Genomic DNA, 24,654 nt, shown 5'->3' with positions numbered 1-24,654 from the left:
ATTTCATATATATATTGGCATAGATATATATATATATAATATAAATAATATATAAATATATGCATATATGCATACGTATATGTACATACCTACATATATATGTATATATATGCATATATGGGTACAGGACATCAAAAAACGTAGACACAATGAGAAAACATATCCAGGTATGTACATTTATGTATGAATATATGCATATATTTATATTATTATATGATCGAACACCTCGCATCCTTTTCCAAGTATATCTATATATATATATATATATATACAGATATAGGGCAGGGAATCGTCAATTAGTAATAAAATTAATAATTAACAATTTTGCCTAGTAGTTCAGTATGAAAAAACCTTTATCGGTAAAACCATTTATAATCATAAATATACAGGGATTAGCATGAGTTGCTTCTCCAACATACTGAGAATTTAGAAATATTTTGACTGCTATTTCTAAATTCTCAGTATGTTGGAGAAGCAACTCATGCTAATCCCTGTATATTTATGATTATATATATATATATATATATATATATATATATATATATTGTCATCATCATCATTTAACATCCATTGTCTATACTGGCATGGGTTCGATGGTTTGACCAGGGCTGGTAAGCTGAGGGGCTGCACAGGACTCCAGTCTGATTTGGCAGGGTTTCTATGGCTGGATGCCCTTCCTAATGCCAACCACTCCAAAAGTGCAAAGAGTGCTTTTACGTGGCTCCAGCACAGGTACCAGTTGCATGACACCACTATCTGCCATGATTACAATTTCACTTGTCTTCATGAGTCTTCATTCTCAAGTATGGCATATTACCAAAGGTCTCAGCCATTTCTCACTGCCTCCATGAGGCCCAATACTCGAAAGGTGCTTTTTATGTGCCAATGGCACAGGTGCCAGTTTCGTGCCTCCAGTATCAACCACATTGCCTCTGTGAAGCCCAACACTTGATGAGCACTTTTTATGTGCCACTGACACAGGTGCCAGGTACACGACACCAGCATCAGCCTCAATGCCTTTGTGAAGCCCAATGCTTCAAAGAGATACCACAGCATATCGCTAAAGGTCCCAGTCACTGCCTCTGTAAGGCCCAATGCTCAAAGATCATGTTTTACCACCTCATCCCATGTCTTCCTGGGTCTACCTCTTCCACAGTTTCCCCCCACAATCAGAGATTGGCACTTCTTTATAACTTCATCCCTCCCACCCACCAGTAAAAGAATCAGGACCACTTCCTGTCCATCTTGACTAAAAGATTAAAAATAAATTTATTATTCCAAGGGTGGAGTAAAATATTATTTTACTGAAGTCGAAAACAACTTCACAGGCTATTTATTATTCAGCTTTCCACATCACTGATCACCAGACACTTATGACTGTGTGCGGTGTGTGTGTGTGTGTGTGCACGTGTACATATGTGTATGTGTATGGTGACCTCACCGGTGCTAGTGTCACGTAAAAAGCATGTAAAATGGCTGGCATTAGGAAGAGCCTCCAGGTATAAAAATTAAGCCAAAGTAGACATAGGCGTAGGAGTGGCTGTGTGGTAAGTAGCTTGCTTACCAACCATATGGTTCTGGGTTCAGTCCCACTGCATGGCACCTTGGGCAAATGTCTTCTACTATAGCCCCAGGCCAAGCAAAGCCTTGTGAGTGGATTTGGTAGACGGAAACTGAAAGAAGCCCATCGTATATATATATGTGTGTGTGTGTGTGTGCGCATGTTCGTGTGTCTGTGTTTGTCCCCCCCCCCCCCACCATCACTTGACAACTGATGCTGGTGCGTTCATGTCCCCATAATGAAGCGGTTCAGCAAAAAATAAGTACTAGGCTTATAGAATAAGTACTAGGCTTATAAAGATAGAATAAGTACTAGGCTTATAAAGAATAAGTCCTGGGGTCGATTTGTTCGACTAAAGGCAGTGCTCCAGCATGGCCGCAGTCAAATGACTGAAACAAGTAAAAGGATAAAAATAGAACTTAACGCCGTCCTCTGACTGACCAGCTCTGGCCAAACCATACCAGTATGGAAGATGGACATTAAATGATGATGATAATGATGATATCATAAATATAAAAAATTAATTATGTCTCACCATCTGAGTTTAAAACATCAAACGAGTACATATGACCCTTGTGTAATACGAGTAAATGGCGACTAGACGGATTGGAATGGAGCTCATCTCTACTTTTCCTGTTTAAAGATGAGAAATGGAAATAAATGAATAAATAAATAAACATTCCAGGGGGTAACGAGTTCAAAAGTAGTTGTGTCCAGTCACTTAGAATAAGGAATTAAAGGTAAATCTGAGAAGGGATTAAGTATTTAATCCAGAACTGATAATCTAGTAAAATACATTTTGTTGGATAAATGACAATGGATTGAATATTTTATATAAATAAACATTTATAAATGTGATAACCAATAAAATGATTTAAATGCTTGCATGATTATGGGTGTGTCCAATCATGTTTATCATATTTGTGTGCATTCAAGCATGGAAAGACAAATGATGCAGAAACTGTCTCAAGAGAAAAATTCTCCTTAGAGACAATGTAAAAAGCACTCATGCTGGCGTCACATAAAAAGCACTTGTGGTGGCCCCATGTATAAAGCATCCATGCCAGTGCTACATTAAAAAGCACCTGTGCCAGCACCACATACAAAGCACCCAGTACATTCTGTAAAGTGGTCAGCATTAGAAAGGGCATCCAGCCATAGAAACCCTGCCAAACAGATGACTGGAGCCTGGGCAATCTGCTGGCTTGCCAGTTCCTGTCCAACCCATGCCAGCATGGAAAATGGGTAGTAAATGATGATGACGATGATGATGAGACAATATGAATGAAAAGAGATCACTGGCCCATCTGGAGCATAAGGGCCCATGCAGTCTTGAATAGTTGTATGTCATCAGCCACAGACACTGAGTGGCCCTTCATAGCCGCTAACAACAGGTTGTTCTCATATTAGAACAGAAACGCTGATGTGTGCCCCTCTAATTAATTAATTAATTACAGCTTGACAAAGCTTTTCACCCATCAACAAGGTATTCTTTTACAGCTGAATGGATTTCCTATCATGATTTCACACATCATTGAAGACATGAAAAGAGCGAATGGTTTGGTGACAGCAGCAGCAACAACAACAACAGCAACAACAACAACAACAGCAACAACAACAACAACAACACTGCTTGTACCTCACAACTTTCATAGAGCACAAACATAAACACAGACACACACACACACACATTCACATGTGTGTGTGTGTGCGTGTGTGTGTGTGTGTGTAAACATGAGAGTGTGTGAGAAGTTCCTTTCCACCTTGTCTCAAGATCATTCAAAAGGCTTTGGTCAACTTAGATCTCTGGTAGGAGACTTTCACACAGACTTGTGTGTGTACGATGAGTGTCTTTCATTCACATGGCTTTGATTGGCCTGGAGATATAGCACAGGACACTTGCCCCCCACCCCCTCCTCACACATAATCATACATACATAGATATATACACCCAGAGAAAGACACACAAACACTGAACTTACTTGGGAATTCTGGTCGACTTAAACAGTCTTTTGTATTGACTCATATCCAAAGGATAAGCTTTATACAGGAAAGCCCCGTACCATGACACGGCCTCTGGAAGCCACCTGGCAAAAAACAAACAGACAAATAATCAAACAAACTAATCAATTGGATGCAATTCGTTTCATTTATGGAAAATATTCAAAAATATAAGCAGCAATTTCCGGGGGTGGGGGTGGAGGAGGGCTTAAAAGTAACAAGTAAGGTTTAGAAAGGTAAAATGCAATAAAAGGGATTAGGATTAAAAAGATGATACACTTTAAAACCACTGTTTCTCAACTGAGGTTCATATGGCCCTGGCGGGGGGGGGGGGGGTCCATGTAAGAATTTGTTATCAAAGTTTATCTGCACTAAATTGGTTACACTTCTAAAACACACAAAATATTAAAACAAATCTTTTTTATACAATTTCTAATAATATTTAAGTATAAAAATTAAATTAAGTTTCATTAAGATTAAATTGAGTTCATGAACCTTGGTTCTTTTCCCTAAAACTATATATTTATATACATATATACATACATACATATGTATATATACATATATATATATATATATATATATATATATATATATATATATACACACAATATATATACACACACGTATATATATACACACACACACACACATATATATATATATATACATATATATATTGTTTTCCTCGCATACTGTTTTTCTCTGTTATCTTGGTGCGATACGGTGGATTAATTTAAGACCTTAGCTCTTATTTCTAGCAGGTAGATGCTTGTTAAGCATCATTACGCTTCGTACAAATTTATAATTCATAGCTATTTAATGCTATTGCGCCTGCGATCCACCTATGGCACTGCTGCTGATAGCATCAATTTTAAAATTTATCCACAGATGATATGAACAGTAGTGACATCTGATTTCAAATCTCAGTGTTTGAATGTTTTGCTTATACACACACACACACACACACACATATATATATGACAGGCTTCTTTCAGTTTCTGTCTACCAAATCATTCCCAAGTCTGTGCTTGATCTGAGGATGTAGCAGAAGACACTTGCCCAAGGTGCCACACAGTGGGACTGAACCCAGGGCCATATGAGTGGGAAGCCAACTTCTCAACCACAAAACCACACCTGCACTTATGGGTTCTAATAATTAATTAGCATTAAAAGATGCAAATTAATAAACTTTGGCCCAAACCATCGAATGAGCAAACCATTTAGAAAGAAAAAAGCTCTTCAACTTTTATTGTTCTTTACTGTTTTTTTTTTTTAATGAACTTATCTCTTGATATCTGAGGGATTTTGGTCAAACTTCTGCCACTGCCATCACCATCACCACCAGTGAAAAGTACAAGTCTTAATAAAATCAAGTAAACTCCGAAATCAGTGCCCCAGTATGGCCACATTCCGACTGAAACCAGTTAAAAAAGCAACAGAAATGCTAGAAGTGAGTAATGTAGTTTTGACATGATAAGGTTAGGTGTGAGCATTCGGTTGCTAGAACCATGACTATTTAATTCAGAGCTTTGTTTGAGTTTGAATAACTCCATTGTGTTGAGCTCTGTTGAGTCATTGAGGGCTTTTACGGGTTACATGTGTCATAAACAGGCTTCAAACAAGAAGCCACCTAACAACAGCTACAACTAATAAAACTGCGGCTGCTGCTGCTGCTACCACTACAACCACTACTGCTACAGTAGAAACATTATTCAAAAAGGATATGTAACATATGTGAAGTGAAATAGTTACCACTGGGAGTGGAGACGAAGCTGCTTCACTGAGAACTTGCATTACTCCACAGTGTCTATAGTTGTCGCTTATTCACCACCACCATATACATTGTGGTGGTAGCGGCGGTGAGGGTAATAATTGAAGTTGGTGCTGCTAATGGTTGACAACACCAACTTCAGGAAACCAGCCAGTCACCTGATAAGCTATCATCAATCTAGTGGCCATACTAACCACATAGACTACATTCTCACCAGAAAGTGAGATACATGGTTGCAGACAAATGCAAAGATCTTCCCTGATGAAGAATGTACTCCCCAGCATAGATTAGTCATTAGTGAGTTCAGACCTCAAGCTAGAAGGATCCAAGAAGCAGACCATTGTGGAAAAGAAGTATTTGGAAGCTTAAGGATCCTGTGAAGAGTGAGAGATTTAGAAACACCCTAATTGAAACATTGAATGAGAAGGTGGAGTTATAGACATGTAACATAGAGGACAACTGTAAATTCCTACAGACAACTTACTGAGGGCCACAGAGCAAATCTGTGGCTGGTGCAAAGTCTCAAGTAGACCTAGGGTGACGTGGAACAATGTAGCCGACAGGGCTGTGAAGAAACAGGCCTGAAAGAGAATTATATCAGGTAGCTAGAAGGGAGGCTAGGAGACAGGTATACTTAGCCAGGGAAAAAGTTTGCTAATGTTCTGCAATGTGAGGACCAGAGTCTTGAGATGTTTCAGATTGCAACATAGTGTGTCAAGGAAAATTGTGATGTTGTGGGAGAGAAGTGTGTTCACATGGATGATGGCTCACTTGCAGTTAGTGGTTCTACAAAGAAGGAGGCTTGGAAGGGCCACTATGAAAAGTTGCTAAATGCATGGGAGAAGAGGAGCCTGCCCAACGTGGACCCAACAGAGGTACTGGTTATTCAGATTGGTAGTAGCTTAGTAGAATAAATAATTAAGGAAAAGCCCCTGGCCCATCAGAAATCACTGCTGAGAAGCTTAAAATATCTGGTGGAGTGGGTTATAGTCTAGCCACCCACATAGTTAATCAGGTTGTCCATGAGGGAGTCATGTTCAATGACTGGTATAGCAGAATTGTAGTGAACTTTCATACAGATAAAATTGATGCCTTAAAAATAATTACAGAGGGATCAAATTGCTGGACCACATGATGAAAGTTACAGAAAGGGTCATCACTCAATTAATTAGGAAGGGAGTTAGCTGAGATGAGATGCAGTTTGGTTGTGTGCCAGGGAGAAGCAGCACTGATGCTCTATTCCTGGTTAGGCAACTGCAGGAGAAATATTTAGCCAAGAATAAACCTCTGTATTTGGTTTTTGTTGACATGGAGAAGCCTTTGACAGGGTCTCTTACTCCTTTGTCTGCTGGGCAATGTGGAAGATAGGGATGGATGAGTAGTTGGTGAGAGTTGTACAAGCCATGTCAGGAAGGTGAAAGTCAGCAATAAATATAACAAGAAATTTAGTGTACAGACTGGAATTCACCAAGGATTGGTTCTCAGCCCCTTGTTTATCGTAGTCCTCCAAGTCATAAGAATCAAATTTAAGTTAGGTTGCCCTTGGGAGCTTCTCTATGCTGATGACCTTGTTCTTATTGCTGAATCACCACTAGAACTAGCAAAGAAATTTCAGGTGTGAAAGCAAAGTCTGAAATCAAAGGACCTTAGAGTTAATTTAGCAAAGACCAAGGTCCTAATTAGTAGGAAAACAGACAAATGACTGATCCCTTCTGGGAGATGTCTCTGTTCGATATGTAGGAAAGGTGTTGGGAGAAACTCCATACGGTGTACCCAGTGCAAGCTATGGACAGATAAGAGGTGCAGTGGTATCACTGGAAGATTAACAGAGAAAGTGGTCTTTACATGTGGCAGATGTGCAAAGCAACCACGTTAGCAGTGGAGGAGGCAGTTCTAAAAGTGTAGCTGCTAGAATAAGAATGGGCTGGACGAAGTAACAAAGGGCCTCTCCCTCAGAGTGAAAGGTAGATTGTACGATGCCTGTGTACGAACAGCTATGCTGCATGGCAGTGAGACATGGGCTGTGGCTGCAGAAGGCATGCAAAGGCTTGAAAGAAATGAAGCCAGTATGCTCCAGTGGATGGGTAATGTCAGTGTGCGTATACGGCAGAGTGTAAGTGATTTGAGAGATGAAATCAACTAGGTATAAGAGGCATCAGATGTGTAAAAGGGAGAAGACTCCACTGGTTTGGTAATGTGTTGTGTGTGGATGAGGACAGTTGCATCAAGAGGTGCTGATCTGTAATGGTGGAAGGGGTAGACCCAGGAAGACGTGAGATGAAGTGATGAGAAAGGAACTTCAAATACTGGGCTTCGCTAAGGGGATAACAAAGGACCAAACTTCTAGTGGTTTGGTGTGCTTGAGAAGAGACATCGAGCTAAGTAAAACGCTGGCCATACAGACATGTCCTCTATGTCCCTCTATCAACTGAGAGGCCCTAGTTTTGTAGGCTTGTGGGTGCTAGTGCCATGTAAAAAGCAGCCAATACATTCTATAAAGAGGTTGGTGTTAGAAAGAGCATCCAGCCACAGAAACTGTGCCAAAACAGATAAAATGGAGCTCAGGTAGCTCTCTAGTGGCCACCTCCTCTTAATCCATCCAACCCATGCCAGCATAGAAAATAGACATCACATGATGAAGATGATGATGACAACTGGATCCCCTTCCAGACACCAAACCTTATTTGTTCGAGTGAGGGATTTTACTGCATGACCTGCTGTGGTTGCTCGACATTTTGTTGATGTGGGTAGAGATTCTGTTACTGCTGGGTGAACAGCATCTATGTGAAGACACACACATATACACAATGGTCTTCCACACAGTTTCCATCTTCCAAATCCACTCACAAAGCACTTGTTGGCTCAGAGTTATAGCAGAAGGCACTTGCCCAAGATGCTGTGCAGTGGGGTAGAACCTGAACCCCACTGGTTACAAAGCAAGTTTCTTAACCACACAGCCACACCTGGAAGGTATTTATTACACTTTTTGAAGATTTCACAAGAAAGTCTCACCTGACAACTTTCCGAAACGTCTCCGTGTCACTCTTTTTCGGATTCAAATGGAAAACTTCTGGTTCCAGGGTTTCTTCCTCCAAAGATTTCATGAAGCGAAGACTTGAAAAAATTATGTTTGTCGCACGAATCAACTGGGGAGGGAAAAAATAAAATGGGGTAAAATAAAATAAAAAGAAACAAATACAATAATTCTTTCTAATTTTTGGCACAAAGACCAACAATTTTGAGGGGAGGGGCAAGTCAGTTATATTGACACCAGTACGTGACTGGTACTTATTTAATCAAACCCAAAAGAATGAAAAACAAAGTTGACCTTGGCAGGATTTGAACTCAAAATGTAGAACATTTTGTCCAGTGAACTAATGGTTGACACCTCATCAAAGAACAGACCACTGCAAGAATGAAGCATTCATAATATCTACCTATCATATATTCTTTTATTCATTTCAGCCATGCAGCCATCGTCGGGCTGGAGCACACACACACACACACACATATATATATATATAGGTTATGAGAGGTAACGGTGTCAATAAGAGGCAAAGGTGTCAGGTAATGCTGAGTAAGTGCTATGGATAGACTATATTAAAGCTCCAGGTTCGGTGATTATGCGAATAAGGGGTCCAACGTAGGTGATATATTAGCATGTGTATATATAAAAAATCTTTTTTCAGAATGAGATAAAAAAAAGCAAGGCTGTGAAGATTTTAGAACATTTATAAATAGAAGGTCTTACAGCTGTTTCCTGGAAAATGGAAGCAAGAAATTATGCTGCAGTGGCAGAAGAAAAGAGTGAAGACGTGAGTCTGGAAGAATTAAGGAGATTTTTTTAAATGCTTACAAGGGAGGGGAATGAAGTGAAGGTGTTCCCTACCAAAGAAGTTTTAAAGGAGAAACAAGAAAGAACAATTATTTACAGGACGTACTCTGCAGCAGTAAAGAGAATTAAAGTCATGTTGACGGTGCAAGTTGAAAAGGCACTTAGAGCAATCTGGTAAGGGATTTCCCACCTTGCCAGAGGAAAAAAGTTTGGGATGGTGGAGGTGCAGTTCTGGGAGGTAGCTACCACCAGAGTGCACTTGGCTACACCACTGAGAACAGATAAGGTGGTGCTTCTGCCCGTATACCTTGGGAGATATGCTTCTAGGGGAAATACCCCCAGAAGTGGATGTAGCCTGGCTGGTAGCTGGACATTTGTCCTCATCTAGTGATATGCTAAAGAAATATTTTCTATGTCACAATGTGGGAATATCTTTCAAATAATGTCTATGAGATGTCCTGTATAGTAGTGTAAAGTAAATATTCTGTATGGCAGAGTACAACAAGTACATTTGCATGACAGAGTACATGTGAATACAATAGGCAGCAGCATCATTGTTTCAATGTCTACTTTTCCATGCTTGCATGGGTCAAAGTTTTGCGTGACTGGGTGCCCTTCCTGTCACCAACCTCCATTTGTTTCCAAGCAAATGAATAATCACCCAGTTCACTGAACAACAAACAGTGAAACACGTTGGATGTCAAGAACTGAAAACAAACAACATTGAAATGAAGCTTTTGCTAGCAAGGATCCCAAAATAAAACAGAACTATTATCTTATGAAGAGCCTGATTGAAGCATTGTGATAAAGAAGTAAAATAAAAAGGATGGAGATTTTCTAACAATGGAAAAAGGAAGTTTAATAACCTTTTGATATATTTCAGGCATAATAATGGCCCATCATCAGAAGTGAACATTCGAGAAATGTTTATCTTTTCTATTGTACAAACATAAAGGAACAATAAATATTGTTGTGGTTATATTCATTATTTTATTATGATTTCAGTTTAGGTTTTTGAAATAATTTTTTGGTATTTAATGGAATATTTCATTCAATTTTTACCTGGTTGTTGTATTCCGGCCGTGGGTCATCAATGACTGTCGTGAATGGGGTGTGATTCAGTACAACTGGACGTCGATCTTTCAAATACATATCAAACCAAGGAGCTGTCCAAATCAATAACAAAATCAATATCAACACTAAAACATCACACACACAATCATCATCAGCAGCAGCATCATTTTAATGTCCACTTTTCCACGCTTGGATGGATCAGATGGAACTTTGTTGAGGCAGATTTTCTCCAGCTGGATGTTCTTCCTGTTGCCAACCCTCACCAAGCAAAGTAATATTTTTCCATGGCCTGACACGTTCTTCACTGAACATTGCAAATGAACAACACTGCTTGTATGACAGTGACTCTCATTTACAACCATCACATGATGTCAACACAAGAACACACCATTTTCACAAGGCATTGCTGTACCTGAATCTACAAAAGAAGGTACTTCATCTTGCCTGACTGCTCCAAAATGCCCTACTCACAAATGCAGGCCCCTAGTAGGGTCAAACTGAAAAGTCCTTGGAGTGGGACTGAACCAGAGACCACAACCTCATGAAATACACTTAGTAACTACACAACTAAACCCTTTATTACAAACTCAATAAAATAAATACAAAACAATAATTAAACGTTGATTTAATTGACTTTATTAATCTGCTGTTATGTTTTTTTTTGCAAATGGAGGAAATTATGATTAGATTAAGCTTATTTCTCCATCTTAAAACTGTTTATATTTTGAAACCCACATAAATGTGGCTGTATGTGTTTATGTATGTGGCTGTATGTGTTTATGTATGTGGCTGTATGTGTTTATGTATGTGTATGCTTGCATGCATGTGTGTATGGGATATTGGTAAATTTAATCTAGAAATATACATTTTCTAATAAATGCTGTTAATGAAATTACAACTTTATATTGAAGGGCTTAAGTTAATGATTGTAAATTTTTCTTAAATTAGTTTTCATTTAATCAAATTTAACTTTGTTTTTATTTTTAATTACCATTTGGTAATTGTTGCTATATTCTGTTTGTGGTTCCAACTTTCAGGAGGGAATCAGAAAATGAAGGCTGTTAACTTCTTAACAATAGCTTCCTTCTGCAGAAACAGATAGACAGACATACATCATCAGCATCATCATCATCATTGTTGTTGTCGTTTTCAACATCCACTTTCCCATGCTTGCATGGGTTGGATGGAATTCATTGAGGCAGATTTTCTACAGCTGGCTACCCTTCTGTTGTCAATTTTCACCTGCTTACAATTAAGATATTTCCCTTTGACCAGACATGTTTCCGTTGAAGATTGGAAACTGTGACACTCACAACTATCATGTGACATCAAGGCAAGAGACAGTAACGCACATACACACAATGGGCTTCTTTCAGTTTCCATCTACCAAATCCACTCACAAGGCTTTGGTTGGTCCCTGCTATAACAGAAAACATTTGCCCAAGGTGCCATGCAGTGGAGCTGAACCCAAAACCATGTGGTTGGAAAGCAAACTTCTTAACCACACAGCCACCCCTCTGCCTATCGCTCAAGGTTAGTCTCTTCTCCTTCGTTTAACAAATAAAATCTCACATCAGGGAAGTGGGGGGGGGCAAGTACCAAGAGGGGTCAAGGATCAAATTGTTGGTCATCTTAGAAACTTTACTCTTTTTATTTCTGTAAATTTTAGTTGAAATGTCCCTGGTGTCAAATAAATTAAAACATGCCAGTAATATACTGGGGTCAATACAATTAACTAAGCCCTCTTAAAGTAGTTTTTGTTGTATTTTATTTTTAATTTCTCTTTCCAGGTGAAAGACAAAAATCAGTAAACATTTACAGAAAGGAAAATCCAGTCACCCCCACACCCCACACTCCACCATGCCACAACACACACAACCGAACAGAAAAAAACAAAAACGATGACCATCACCATCATCAACATCATTGTAATGATTTATTCATTTGGAATAGTTTGCTATAAATTCTTTAACTTAGCAAACACCCTTAGCTAATGAGCAGCTTAATTAAAAAGATCCAAACGAACATATTCATTAAACTAAATATTAACAATTGCAGAGCCTGTTTTTTTTTTTTAGCTGCATTGCGTCACTTCCTCCTCTTCTACTGTCTCTATGATTCTTTCTCTCTGACTACGCACGTGCATAGCATTCTGTTATTCATTGCCTGCCACCAAGCCTAATATGTGCACTCATCTTGCACTTCATGTGTTAGCTCTCTCTCTCTCTTACTCTCTTTACAATGTAAAGTGTAGCTGGAGGCGTCAAGCACATATACCAGCTATTGGTATTTTAGAGCGATGCCTGAACAAAAATAACCAGCCGCCCAGGACCTCACAAGAAGCACTCCAGTTCTGCCTGGAAATTAATTATAAAAGAGACTCTCAATTCACTCCAAATTTTATTTTATTCCAATTCTAAACTTTCATTGAGCAAAACATTATGTAATGTCCAACAGAATTATATTGTGTTATTATGAAACTATTATTCTGATAATCTAATGTTGTGTCATTCCAATAATCTCATATTCTGAGGCTCTAATATTATAGGCCAATATTCTAGTATTCTGTAATCTTCATATTCTGTTAATCTCTTTGTAAAAGGTTCTGTTTTGACAGAGGTTTCAAAATTAACATACCATGAAGGATAAAAAAGAAATACTTGCCTGAAATGTAACTGGTATGTTTGTTAGCTTTATCCAGAGCAACAAGTTCATCATGAAGGGCTGAAAATACACACATACACATGTATATATATAATAATAATAACAATAATAACAGTGGTCTTAAATTTTGGCACAAGGCCAGCAATTTGGGGACATGGGATAAGTCAGTTACATCGACCCCGGTGCTCATCTGGTAATTATTTTATGGACGTGAGAGGATAAGAGGCAAAGTCAACACACCCACACAAACATATCCATATGACGGGACAGCCACTTTTTGCTTTTTGTCTTTATATTTCATAAAACAAGAAAATAACAGCTGTCATACTAACCTTTTCCTTCGTTTTGTTCAAATTGTTTAACAATATTCTCCGTTGACTGATATTGTGTTTCGTTGAGTAAGGCCTTCTGGGTCAGCAGATAATTTCTACAAGTGCTTTCTAGACTAGGTATTGGAAGTCTGGGGAGACTTTTTTGAAAATGGTAAGTCGGTACTTTGCTTTTCTTCAGAAATTCTGAACTGGAATAAAAGCATAAAAGACATGACTTTGAAAAGAGAAAAAAGAAACTAAAGCAACAACAAAGGTGATTTCTTCCATCAGTACAGGGATGGGAATCTAAGAGGGGCCATCATTATCATCGTCACCATCATCATTGACATCAACAACATTTTAGCGTTGCTTTTTCCATGCTTGGATGGGTCAGACGGAACTTGCTGAGGCAGATTTTCTATAGCTGGATGCCCTTCCTGTTGCCAACCCACCCCTGTTTCTAAATGGAGTAATATTTCCACCATGATCAGGAATGTTTCCTACAGAAGACTGAAAATGAACAACCCTGCTTGTGTGATGGTGAGGCTCGTTTACAACCATCACATGATGTCAAAACAAGTGTACACACACACACACACACATATATGCTTACACATATGATATGTATAACACACATACCCGTATACACCTACGACAAGCTGAACTTCTTTCAGATTCCGTCAACCAAATCCAGTGGTAAGACTTTGGTTAATTCTGAAGCTACAGCAGAAGACACTTGCCCACGGCACTGTGAAGTGAGACTGAACACAAAAAACATTTGGTTAGGAAGCAGCCATACCTGCATCTAGGTATATTTTACCAGCTTCGAAGGATGAAAGATAAGGTCAATCCCTTGGAGGGATTTCAAGTAGAGAAATAGATGAATGGAGATTAAATGCTGTAAACCATTCATAAATGCTCCACCATTTATGTCTCACCACAGGCATTTCCATGGTGATGATGATGATAATATATCACACTGTCACAAGACCACAAAACCGGGGTGGGGTGGGGTGGGGTGGGGGGATAATGTATTAAATTAAATCCAGGTCATGCCAGGGTGGATTTTATTGATTGAAAAGTAACGAAAGCAAGGAATTATCTAGAAGTTGACCAGTGTTCCCAGGCTGAAATTCCTCTGTTCAATTAACCTTTATCAACACCTAGAATTTCCCTCCAAGAATGTTCGTTGCTTTTATTTACAATTAATCTTCTGATGAATAAAAGGGCTCACGTGTTACTAACTGCATTGGCAGACTGGAAGAGAACTGTGAATGCTTGACCACATTCCAAATAACAAGTGTCCAATTTTGGTCTTTATTGACCAGAGGACTGTAGCTCTGTCAAAGAAGCTGGACAAAGACATCTCTGACAATTGGTGATCACATCAGCTCAACATCCAGAATTTTCTACACATAATATAGTCTCAGAACATACTTCTGCATTTGTGAGAGAGGACTAGTTGATTACATCAACCCCAGTGTGTCACTGGTACTTAATTTATTGACGCTGAAGAATGAAAGGAAAAGTTGACCTCAGCAGAATTGAACTCAGAACAAAGAGGCAGATGAAACACCACAAAGCATTTTGCCCAGCATGCTAACCATTCTGCCAGCACACTGCCTTCTTAATAATAATAATAATAATAATAATAGTAGTAGTAGTAGTAGTAGTAGTAGTAGTAGTAATAGTGATGATGATGATGATGATGATGATGATGATGATGATGATGATGATGATGATGATGATGATGATGATGATAATAATAATAATAATAATAATAATAGTAGCCAGAGAGCTGAGGAGATTGTGGAAGATCAAGAGAACAATTCTTCCTGTAGGAATTGGTGAACTTGGCACAACACCAAGAATGCTGCCTAAAGAACTGAAAGAGATTGCAATTAAAACTTGTCAACTTGCAGAAAAGTACCATGTTATATTCTGCAAGAAACTGAAGAAAGATTCTTGAGATTTGAGTAGAATTCTGAGCCAAGAAATTAGTTTATATCACAGAGCCTGGTACTAGACTGGTACCTTAGTTTATGAACCTGGGAGGGACAAAAGCAAAGTCGGTCTCAGCAAGATTTGAACTCAGAATGTAGAAAGCCAGAATGAAAATAGTGAAAGGCATTTTTTCTGATATTAATGATTCTACCACCTTTGAATAATGGTTTCTGATTTGGGCCCAAGGTCAGCAGTTTTAAGGGGAAGAAGCAAGTCAATGCTATCAATGCCAGTACTTGCTTGGTACTCTGTTTTAAAGAACTTGGATGAAAAATAAAATTAACCTTAGTGTGGATTTGAACTCATATTTATCTGATGAGATTATTCTATATTTTTGAGATAAGGAATTCTGTACATTATTTACAATGGACAGATAGGTATCTTCATCTTGTTTGTTGTTACCATAGCGTTTCGGCTGATTTACTATCCAGCCTTCATCAGGTGGGTTCTGGTGGAATTTAAAACTCTACCCTTTATTTGATTAATGGGGTACATTGTTCTCATTCCTAAGTTATGTTGCTGATGTTATTTTTATGTTGATATTATTTTTCAAGTCTCTGCCTGGGATTGAACTTAGAATCTGAGGGTAAGTAGCCTGCACTCTTATCCACTATGTTTGGATTCTATGTTCGATCCCAAGCAGGGACTTGAAAAATAATATTAACAGAAAAATAACATCAGCCACATACCTTAGGAATAAGAACAATGTACCCCATTAGTCAAATAAAGGGTCGGGTTCAAAATTCCACCAGAACCCTTAATGGAGGCTGGAGAATACATCAGCTGAAACATTGTGATGACAACAAACAAGGTGAGGTCACCTGTCCGTCCATTGTCAATAATGTTATCTGATGAGAATCAGATAAAACAGCAGAAGGCATTTGGTCCAACACTTTATTGATTCTTCCAATCTACCATCCAAGGAGAAGATGATGATGCTGACAACGATGATGGTGATGGTGGAGATGATGTCAATAATAATGATGATGACAGTAACGAAACAACAATACAGATAGAAGGTAATTAGAAAAAAAAAGTGGGACATTCTTAAACAGATTAAGAAGAACAAAAATAAAAAAACAATAAACAGAAACAAGAATAAAATAAAATAAAATAATTTTGAAATACCTTGAAGCTCTTCCTCTTTGTAGGGTTGTGAATAATAAATTTCTCTGAAAGAAATAAAATGCAGAAAAATAAATAAAATCAAAAAATAAAAAGACAATATTTTTTTTTATTAAATAAATTGTTAATTGCATAATATTTAAAACTTCTGTCTTTGTACAGGTTGGAGCAAGATGGTTGTCAGCTCATTCTTGTACCATTTTTGTCAATAAACGCACACTGAAATCTAACATTCCATCACAATGGACTTAATCAGTCTCACATCTCTTAAAGTAGAAGATTTCTCTTAGATTACAACATTGCAGTGAGTGGACAAGGCCCTCTCTTACTTGCTCTCCAGCAACTTTGGTCTGTTCCATGCAACAACACCACTGCCACCACTACTGCCATTGCAGAGTCCTCTAATGGAGATATGACAACTTTGTCTTAATTAACACAGAGGCAGAGTCCTTGATGATCTCTGGAATACAATTTTGTATATCAGTCTTTCCAGCAGTCAAAACCCTCAAAATTACAACAATGGTTAAGCTTCACAATCTTAGAGCATTTTTCCTGGTAATTCCAGATAGATAATGTAACTAAAACTCCATCAGAGAGATGAGCCATTCTCTGTGGGGCCTGAAAATACTTCAAGTTTGACCAATTGTTGATTGTTTACAAAAATTAAAACTCACGATGGAATACAGCTCCTGCAACCAGGCAATCAAACCTACAAGACTGCATTTAAATGAAGGCCACCTAACTGCACCAGCACAAACTCCCTCACCAAGATATTACAACCTTTGGCCCACAAACATGCTGTTTCCTAATTGTATCACTGCTATTAAAGCCTCTGCTCCTCTGAAAATAGTTCATTGTGTACCACCTACACTCAAGCCGACCAGAGACATTAGCCCTTTATTTCTTTCTTCTCTTGTCATCCCTGCTGCATCTTCTCCTCCCTCGCCGAGTACAAACTTTTAAACCCAATCCTTCTTTCACAGACTTTCACCATTTCAATGAAATTCCCCACCCCCTCCCCCCAGATGTATTTTCCGAATAAGTTCATTTTTCGCCTGTTCACATAATTATGCACGCTTCAGCTTACCTAGCTCTCAGGAATTTTTCAGAATGTTACTTGAAATATAGTGACATCTTATCCAGATAAATAAACAACGAATGGTGAGCGTGGCATCTATTATGGAGGGGAGGTCAACGTTATTCAATAATGCTAAAATCAAAAGCTTAAAATAAATTCCTGCAATATTTTCTACAGAATGTTCTGAGAGATCCTTGTATTTCATTTTAAAAAATCTGGATTTCAGTAAGATGAAGTTCCTGTAATGGAATTTAATGAAAATTTAAAAAGGAAAGAGAATGGTATTCACTTTTTCAAAATAAGTTGAATAATTTCTTTCCCCACAATAACTTTTATTTTATTTAATGTTTTATTAAAATTAGAGCTATGGTGATGGGTGTCCGCAAAATGTAGACGTGGGTTCTGCGCATTTATGAACAACTGTTTAAAGGTTCCACAACAAAATAACCTTGGAAAACATTGAGCTAACTCATCAGGGTTACAATTAATTAATTTTAGAAATAAACAATGCGATGACGGGAACGGGAAATAGTCTGATATTGTAGCAGACACGGAGACCCCTGCAAATATGGTTTTGTAGATATCGTCAGAGAAGCAGGGTAACAATGCACATGCCTGTAAAAATAAATGGCAATGGTGAGGCGTGGCTGTGTTTGCCTCACAACAATATAGTTCCAGGTTCATTCCCACAGCGTAACACATTGGAAAAGTGTCTTCTGTATATAATAGTAGGAGCCCTAGCTAACAAAAGCCTTGTGAGTAGGCGAAAACTGAGAAGCCTGTCGCGCGCGCGTGTGTATCTGTGTCCTACCACCACTTGACAACCAGTGTTGCTTTGTTTATGTCCCCATAACTTAGCAATTCGACAAAAAAACCTGGTAGAGTAAGTACCAGGCAACTACTGCAGTCGATTTATTCGACCAAAACTTTTGATGTGGATCCCCAGTATGGCCGCAGTCAAGTAACTGAAACAAGCAAACGATATAAGATAATAGCTTTACTTTCTACTTGTTTCAGTCATTGGACTGCGGCCTAGAAAGGTTAACAAAATTAATGTGACGATCACAGACGATAATTTTAATTAAGACTAAATCTATAGACAATGATTAACAAAATTAAGCAAAGGCAACGAGTTAAGAGCAAATGGAATCAAAAGTGGTGATAGTTCAGGTGAGAGTGTAGTGCTAAAGACACTGTTTTCGGTGATATTAGAGTCTGTCAGTAAAACAGCATTGTGTTTCGTTCATTGCTGTGAAATTGGAGAAAGGTAGAAGACGACCTTAAATTCTATTCAGCACTTAATAAACATTTACATTATATTATATCGTGGCTGATTAAGTGATGCCAAAAGAATACACTAAAGAAAGATTTTAATGATTTTGAGTTGGACGAGAAGAGGGGTGGGGACCAAGAATGCTTACTTAATGTTGTGTACTTTACTTTTAAAATATAATGATCGAGTTGTCGCCCTGGAAGTAGTCGAGAAGTAAAAGAAATTTTGCCACAGCGCTAAGTTTAATAGTAAGTAAACCATTCTTTCCTGTGTGTCTGCCAACCTCCCAATGCAAACAGAAAAATTAGTAGGAACTGTATACGGCCAACACAAATCTTCAATAAATCCGGGTACTTATAATCGTCACTTACAGATGCCGAGTTTTCAATCTCTGTTGTCATGCAGGAGAATGGATGGGTGGATTTTATAACTTATGTCTTTTATATATTTCTATTTCATACTCTCTTTTTATCTGAAATAGTCAGGTGGGAGTAGCACTTGATGGGGAGATTGTCGCACCCTCTTTAGGGTTGGTCCATCCACCTTGGTCCCCACTTGACTCCCAGCCCTCATCCATGGCTCCCCGTAACTGTTTGCATGCAACAGTGGCCAAACTCCAGGTAACAGCTTCGACAGACTCACCAAAGTAGGTGAGGGTAGCTGATGGGTGTGAAACCCTCGGTGTGTAAATCAGGGGTTGCCTACCCTAGGCATGCAAAGACTGGTTCCTGCGGACGAGACCAAAAGTGGTCCAACAGCTACGAAGGCGGTTCCAGCAGGCGTTGTGAAGCGCTCATGGCATAGGGATGTTCTGGTCATCCACTGCAGCAGGGAGATCTCCAGACGTAACGGCTCTCCGTGCCACTGGATCAGGGTCTCTTCTGCCGAGAGAGTTGGATTGTCCATGTGCATCGACTCAACCACTTTAATCAACCTCGCACAGGTGTCTGCGTATCCCAGCCCCAACTTCCCACTGAAGTCATGCGGTGAAGAAAAAATGGCGAAAGTGGCAGGTAGAGGTAACCACTGGGGGGGGGGGGGGGGGTCATAGTCACGAACCTGTACGTTGGCGGCCTGGGACTTTGGTGGTTGTTTTTCGAACTCGGGGCAGCGGAGGACTCCGGCAGCATCTCAGGCAACTGAGCAATCTTTTTAGGAATGCACTGCTCACCCCAATAAGGGAGGGGCCTAGAAAAGGAGGCCTAAAGAAAACTTGCCTGACACCATCTGGCCAGTTTACCGCAGGAGGTAGATTTACTCATCGCCAAGGACACACTAAAGGGTGTGACATCCAGCCTCGCAGACTCAAGACCCCAGCTACAAACAGGACTACCCGGAGGTCAATCACCAACACTGCTATAGCTGTCTTTGAGGAGGACAAGCAGCAATGCCTCGCAGGCGCAAGAGACTGGGTCGCATCATCCTCAGTCCTGATCAGGGAGGATTAAGACCCATCGAGGCCCTAAGCATTTCAAAAGATTTGGTGCCACCATATATATGTAATTCAAAATTTAAACAATATGCCATAGAAAATATTTTTTTTCAAAATGAAACAAAACTAAAAAGTAAGATGGCAGAAAATGTTTATTTTATCCTTTTATGCTTCCACTTCATATTTCAAAGGTTTTCTACTTTTTTCTAATTGTAAAGTCTTCGATCAAATCCTCACTTTCACACCATGAACACTTCCAAATTATATTTCCTATCATATACACTACCTCGAATATTATTTTAGCAAGTTTAAAGTGATTTCTTTTGTGCCGTAAACAATTTACTACCTCTTTTGATGCCCTAAGCCGTGCTTATTTTTGATTAATGGTTAATCCAGCGCTGGTTGTGATCACAGACTACCAGTGTCCAACCTGCGGGTGTCTGTGTGCTTCCAGCTTTGAGCTGCGGATTCACATGCTGATTGCTGAGACCACAGACTACGCGTTCACCGGAGATCGATGGACTTTTTGTTGTTGGCACTCCGTCGGTTACGACGACGAGGGTTCCAGTTGATCCGATCAACGGAACAGCCTGCTCGCGAAATTAACGTGCAAGTGGCTGAGCACTCCACAGACACGTGTACCCTTAACGTAGTTCTCAGGGGAGATTCAGCGTGACACAGAGTGTGACAAGGCTGGCCCTTTGAAACACAGGTACAACAGAAACAGAAATATAGAGTTGTGAAAGGGTACAGCAGGGATCGTTACCACCCCCTGCCGGAGCCACATGGAGCTTTATGTGTTTTCGCTCAATAAACACTCAAAACGCCCGGTCTGGGAATCAAAACAGCGATCCTACGACCGCGAGTCCGCTGCCCTAACCACTGGGCCATTGCGCCTCCACGATCGATGGACTACCAAGACAGTAATAGGTGCGAGTCAATCATGCTACATCGCCGTACAAATTCCAGAAACGAGACGAGTTAGGTTTAAAACTCCTAATTTACACTCTCTGTTGCCGAATGTGGAGAATGGGTGAGAGGATGTCAGTGTTGATTAATTGCCGTGCCATGGCGTGCTGTGATTGAATCATTCATTCATTGGACTTCGAACAAAGCAAAGTCAGCTGAAGGAAGGGAGATAACCAATTCAAGAGAAGATAATTCAGATAAAACACGCCCTTCCCGTCTTGTGCTCATTTGCCTTAATCATACGAACATGCAATTGGTTCGAGTGTTGCACTCTAACGCAAGGTCGTGGTTTCGGCTCAGCTGTCGATGAGTAACACTGCAACGGACCATTGTTCTGTTCGCAGGGAACGTTGTGATTTCAATCACTTATACACCATAGAAACCGGGTCCTAGGACTCGAGACGTGGCCAAGTGACTCTGGACTCAATTCCACACTCGCTTCTGGTCAGTAGACGGGATGGGTAGGTTAGTGTGAAGAATACAAGCCACGTAATCCTATTAATAACATACAGAAAACAAATACGTTTTCTGTATGTTATTAATACACACACAGTATATACTTATTGACGCTCCCGTAATACAAAATACATACATATAGTGTAACACAATAACATGACCCAGTTAATGGTAACCTAGGTCAAACAAATGTTAAAAACTGGAACAGTTATTTATCAATCAAACAACAAAGGTCTCTGATAAACCACTTCATTTTATCGCTTCTATCGCCCGAATATAAAACTATAACTACACTTCTATGCCGATATTTTGCAAGGAGGTGGGAGCGACTTCGAGGTTTTCTCCTGTTAGCTTTCGTTGAACTGTTCGACAAAAATCACTCCTCTTCTTACAAAAAGTAAAACGATAATAATGCGATAGATAGATGTAAATATCCACAAAAATTCCAAGTTGTGCTCTGTTCTACGTCTACAAAATATGCAATAAAACTATTAATTCGGTTCAATTAATCTTTGATGATTTATTTGTAAATTGCGTGAAGAATGTAGCAGTTCGTTTCTATGAGATTGCTTCGGTTTTGTTGTTGGTTAGGGACACGTTCAACAAGTTTACCTATATTTATTTAGCACAGAATTTTGTCAGTGAACAGGTCAAAGTCTGAAAGCGACGAAAATATTTTGGCAAATTAAATTTAAATGTTGAAGTGAATCTAAAGGTTTTTGAGTGTTTTATAAACAACTTCCACGCTGCAATTGTTTTTGTTTCAGCACACGATCTGAGATCAGGTCACTTGCTATGCAAGTACATCTCTGTAATTTATTATTATTACATCTATGAAAACAACGTTGACGTTAGAAGCTAATTACAAATATTTAGTCAGTTCATTTTCCCAAATTAAGACCTAATTAGCCTTCAATGCTATGTATAAGTAAACACGGACTTCGATATATGTCTGACACCGATATGTTGATTACTATCGAAATTAAAAGGTAATTTACAGGTAATGTTTTAAAAAGAATTAATAAGTTTTCTGATTTAAAATTTAAATTTCCGTAATTTTTTTTTTTTAATAATAATATAAAGTTATTTCGATTGTCTGAGAACGAATCGTGATTTTGAGAAGGAATAAAGTAAAAAAAAAGGATTTTGAACTGTTTCGTTAATAAACAATAATAACAAGAGTAATTATTGCGTTGTTCAATTAAAAACAATGATTAATTAAGACTAACCTGTTTTACAGAAGAAAATAAAGGCAAAGAGTTCTGAAACATCCGAGACATGATCAAATGTATTCCCAGCTGGAATGTCTCTGTCACTAATTACATGAAATAAAAACAATTATAATCGAAACTAATGTCTTCTTTGATTCACTCACAAATAAATAAATACACCGCTTTATAAGAAACACTAATTCCGATTCTTCATGACTCTTCACATTACAAACTTGATTGAATTTTCTGAAATTCTTCCACTTCTTTCACTCTTTTCGCACACTTTCTGTTTTTCTCTCACTCACTCACTCCGACTTCTTTCTCTTTCTCCCTCTCTCTGTCAGCCGCTCGGTGTCTCTGCCTAATGCCTATCTCTCACTTTCTTTCTCTCTCCTCCTTCCTCCACCTCTCTCTTTGCGTACTTATCTCCCATTTCTCTTTCTCTCCCTCTCCGTCTACCCTACCCTTTCTTCCTTGTTTTCACCTCTCTCTCTCTCTCTCTCTCTCTCTCCTCACAATCAACAATTATTTTATCAATCTCTTCGTTTACTCCTGATTTCACAATTTAAAACAAGTCACCATATTTCATTGGATCCTCCATGAAGTCGTTGATAACTTATCAACCTCTACCATGTAAATTTAGGAAATAAAATTAAAAAGTATGATATAAGCACAACATGACTGTGGTAAGAAGTCTGCTTTCCTACCACATGGTAGCAGGTTCAGCTCCACAGCGTGGCACCTCAGCATTGGTTGAATGGTTTGATAGGAGCTGGCAATGCCGGGGTCTGCACCAGATTCCATAGTCTGTTTTGGCTTTGGGGATTCTATAGCTGGATGCCCTTCTTAATGCCAAACACTTTACAGAGTGGACTGCGTGCTTTCTACATGGCACTGTCACCAGTGGTTTTTATGTGGCACCAGCAACCATAGCAACACTTTTTACATGGCACTTTGGTTTTAGGATCTCAGTTCTGTTGTGGTGGGCAGCTTTGACAACTAAGAGTGTAAAAGTGATTGTTGAGTGTTTGAGACATTGAATTGAAAAAGGTGGCCAAAGATGCTGGAAAGGTAAGTCCTGGAGTCAATTTGTTCGACTAAAGATGGTGCTCCAGCATGGCCACAGTCAAATGACTGAAACAAGTAAAAGAGTAGATGGTGGATAATGTTGTGGGCTCCTATCATGATGGTCGGTAGACATTGAAGCCTTAGTGTGTCGATGACCAGAGCAGCAAGACATTCAAGATGGTTGCACATCTCTGGACAGCTTCCAGTTGATCAATATTTTAAAATCGAGATGTAAACTATAAGTATGGATGTACCATAGCCAAGCCATAAATAGCTTTAAATAAATAACTGCTGAGAGACTGACAAAAGTCTTATTGAGTGTATTTCTGATCTCATTCCACTTCCACCCCAGTCATGAGTGTAGCTCATCTAGAATATAAAGCCTTTTGTGTTCAAGCCTATTCTCTCACACTTTAACCATTCGTGCTATTGCAAAAAGTCCCTCTGAATTGTAGTTTCTCAATGGAAGGGACCTTGGTCTTGCAAGGTGCATGGCAACCTCACTAGTGTTGGTGCCATGAAAACAGCATCCAGGACATTCAATAAAGTAGCTGGAATTAGGAAGGAGATCCAGCTGTAGAAACCATGTCAAAACAGACATGAAAACACAATGCAGTCTTCAGACCCATCATTTCTTGTTAAATTGCCCATATTAGCATGGAACAAGGACATTAGATGATGCTGCTGTTCATGACGACAACGATGATAACAACAATGGCAAGTAATGAAAACATAAGTGGCTGTTTTCCTCCTTGAAGTTCTGAGGATGACAAAAAAAAACTGTGTATTTTGACAGTAGTTGGGGGAACAAAATATGA

The 24,654-nt window shown here is 39.0% G+C and overlaps 1 protein-coding gene across 1 annotated transcript in view; it reads right to left on the bottom strand.

The window, feature by feature from the left end:
* Nucleotides 1–23,107, bottom strand: part of LOC106867325 (carnitine O-palmitoyltransferase 2, mitochondrial) — a 35,404-nt gene extending 12,297 nt beyond the window's left edge. The window contains exons 1-8 of the mRNA XM_014912164.3: nt 22,787–23,107; nt 16,353–16,396; nt 13,242–13,429; nt 12,910–12,969; nt 10,234–10,337; nt 8,349–8,482; nt 3,544–3,648; nt 2,097–2,194 (exon numbers count right to left, since the gene is read on the bottom strand). Coding sequence (XP_014767650.1) covers nt 2,097–2,194; nt 3,544–3,648; nt 8,349–8,482; nt 10,234–10,337; nt 12,910–12,969; nt 13,242–13,429; nt 16,353–16,396; nt 22,787–22,837 — 784 coding nt within the window. The 5' untranslated portion in view covers nt 22,838–23,107. The remainder of the gene's footprint in view (nt 1–2,096; nt 2,195–3,543; nt 3,649–8,348; nt 8,483–10,233; nt 10,338–12,909; nt 12,970–13,241; nt 13,430–16,352; nt 16,397–22,786) is intronic.
* Between the last annotated feature and the right edge of the window lie 1,547 nt (nt 23,108–24,654).

Source organism: Octopus bimaculoides, chromosome 3, assembly GCF_046866305.1.
Source record: "Octopus bimaculoides isolate indiv1 chromosome 3, ASM4686630v1, whole genome shotgun sequence".
Classification (NCBI taxonomy): domain Eukaryota; kingdom Metazoa; phylum Mollusca; class Cephalopoda; order Octopoda; family Octopodidae; genus Octopus; species Octopus bimaculoides.
This window is presented reverse-complemented; position numbering and strand designations above follow the sequence as displayed.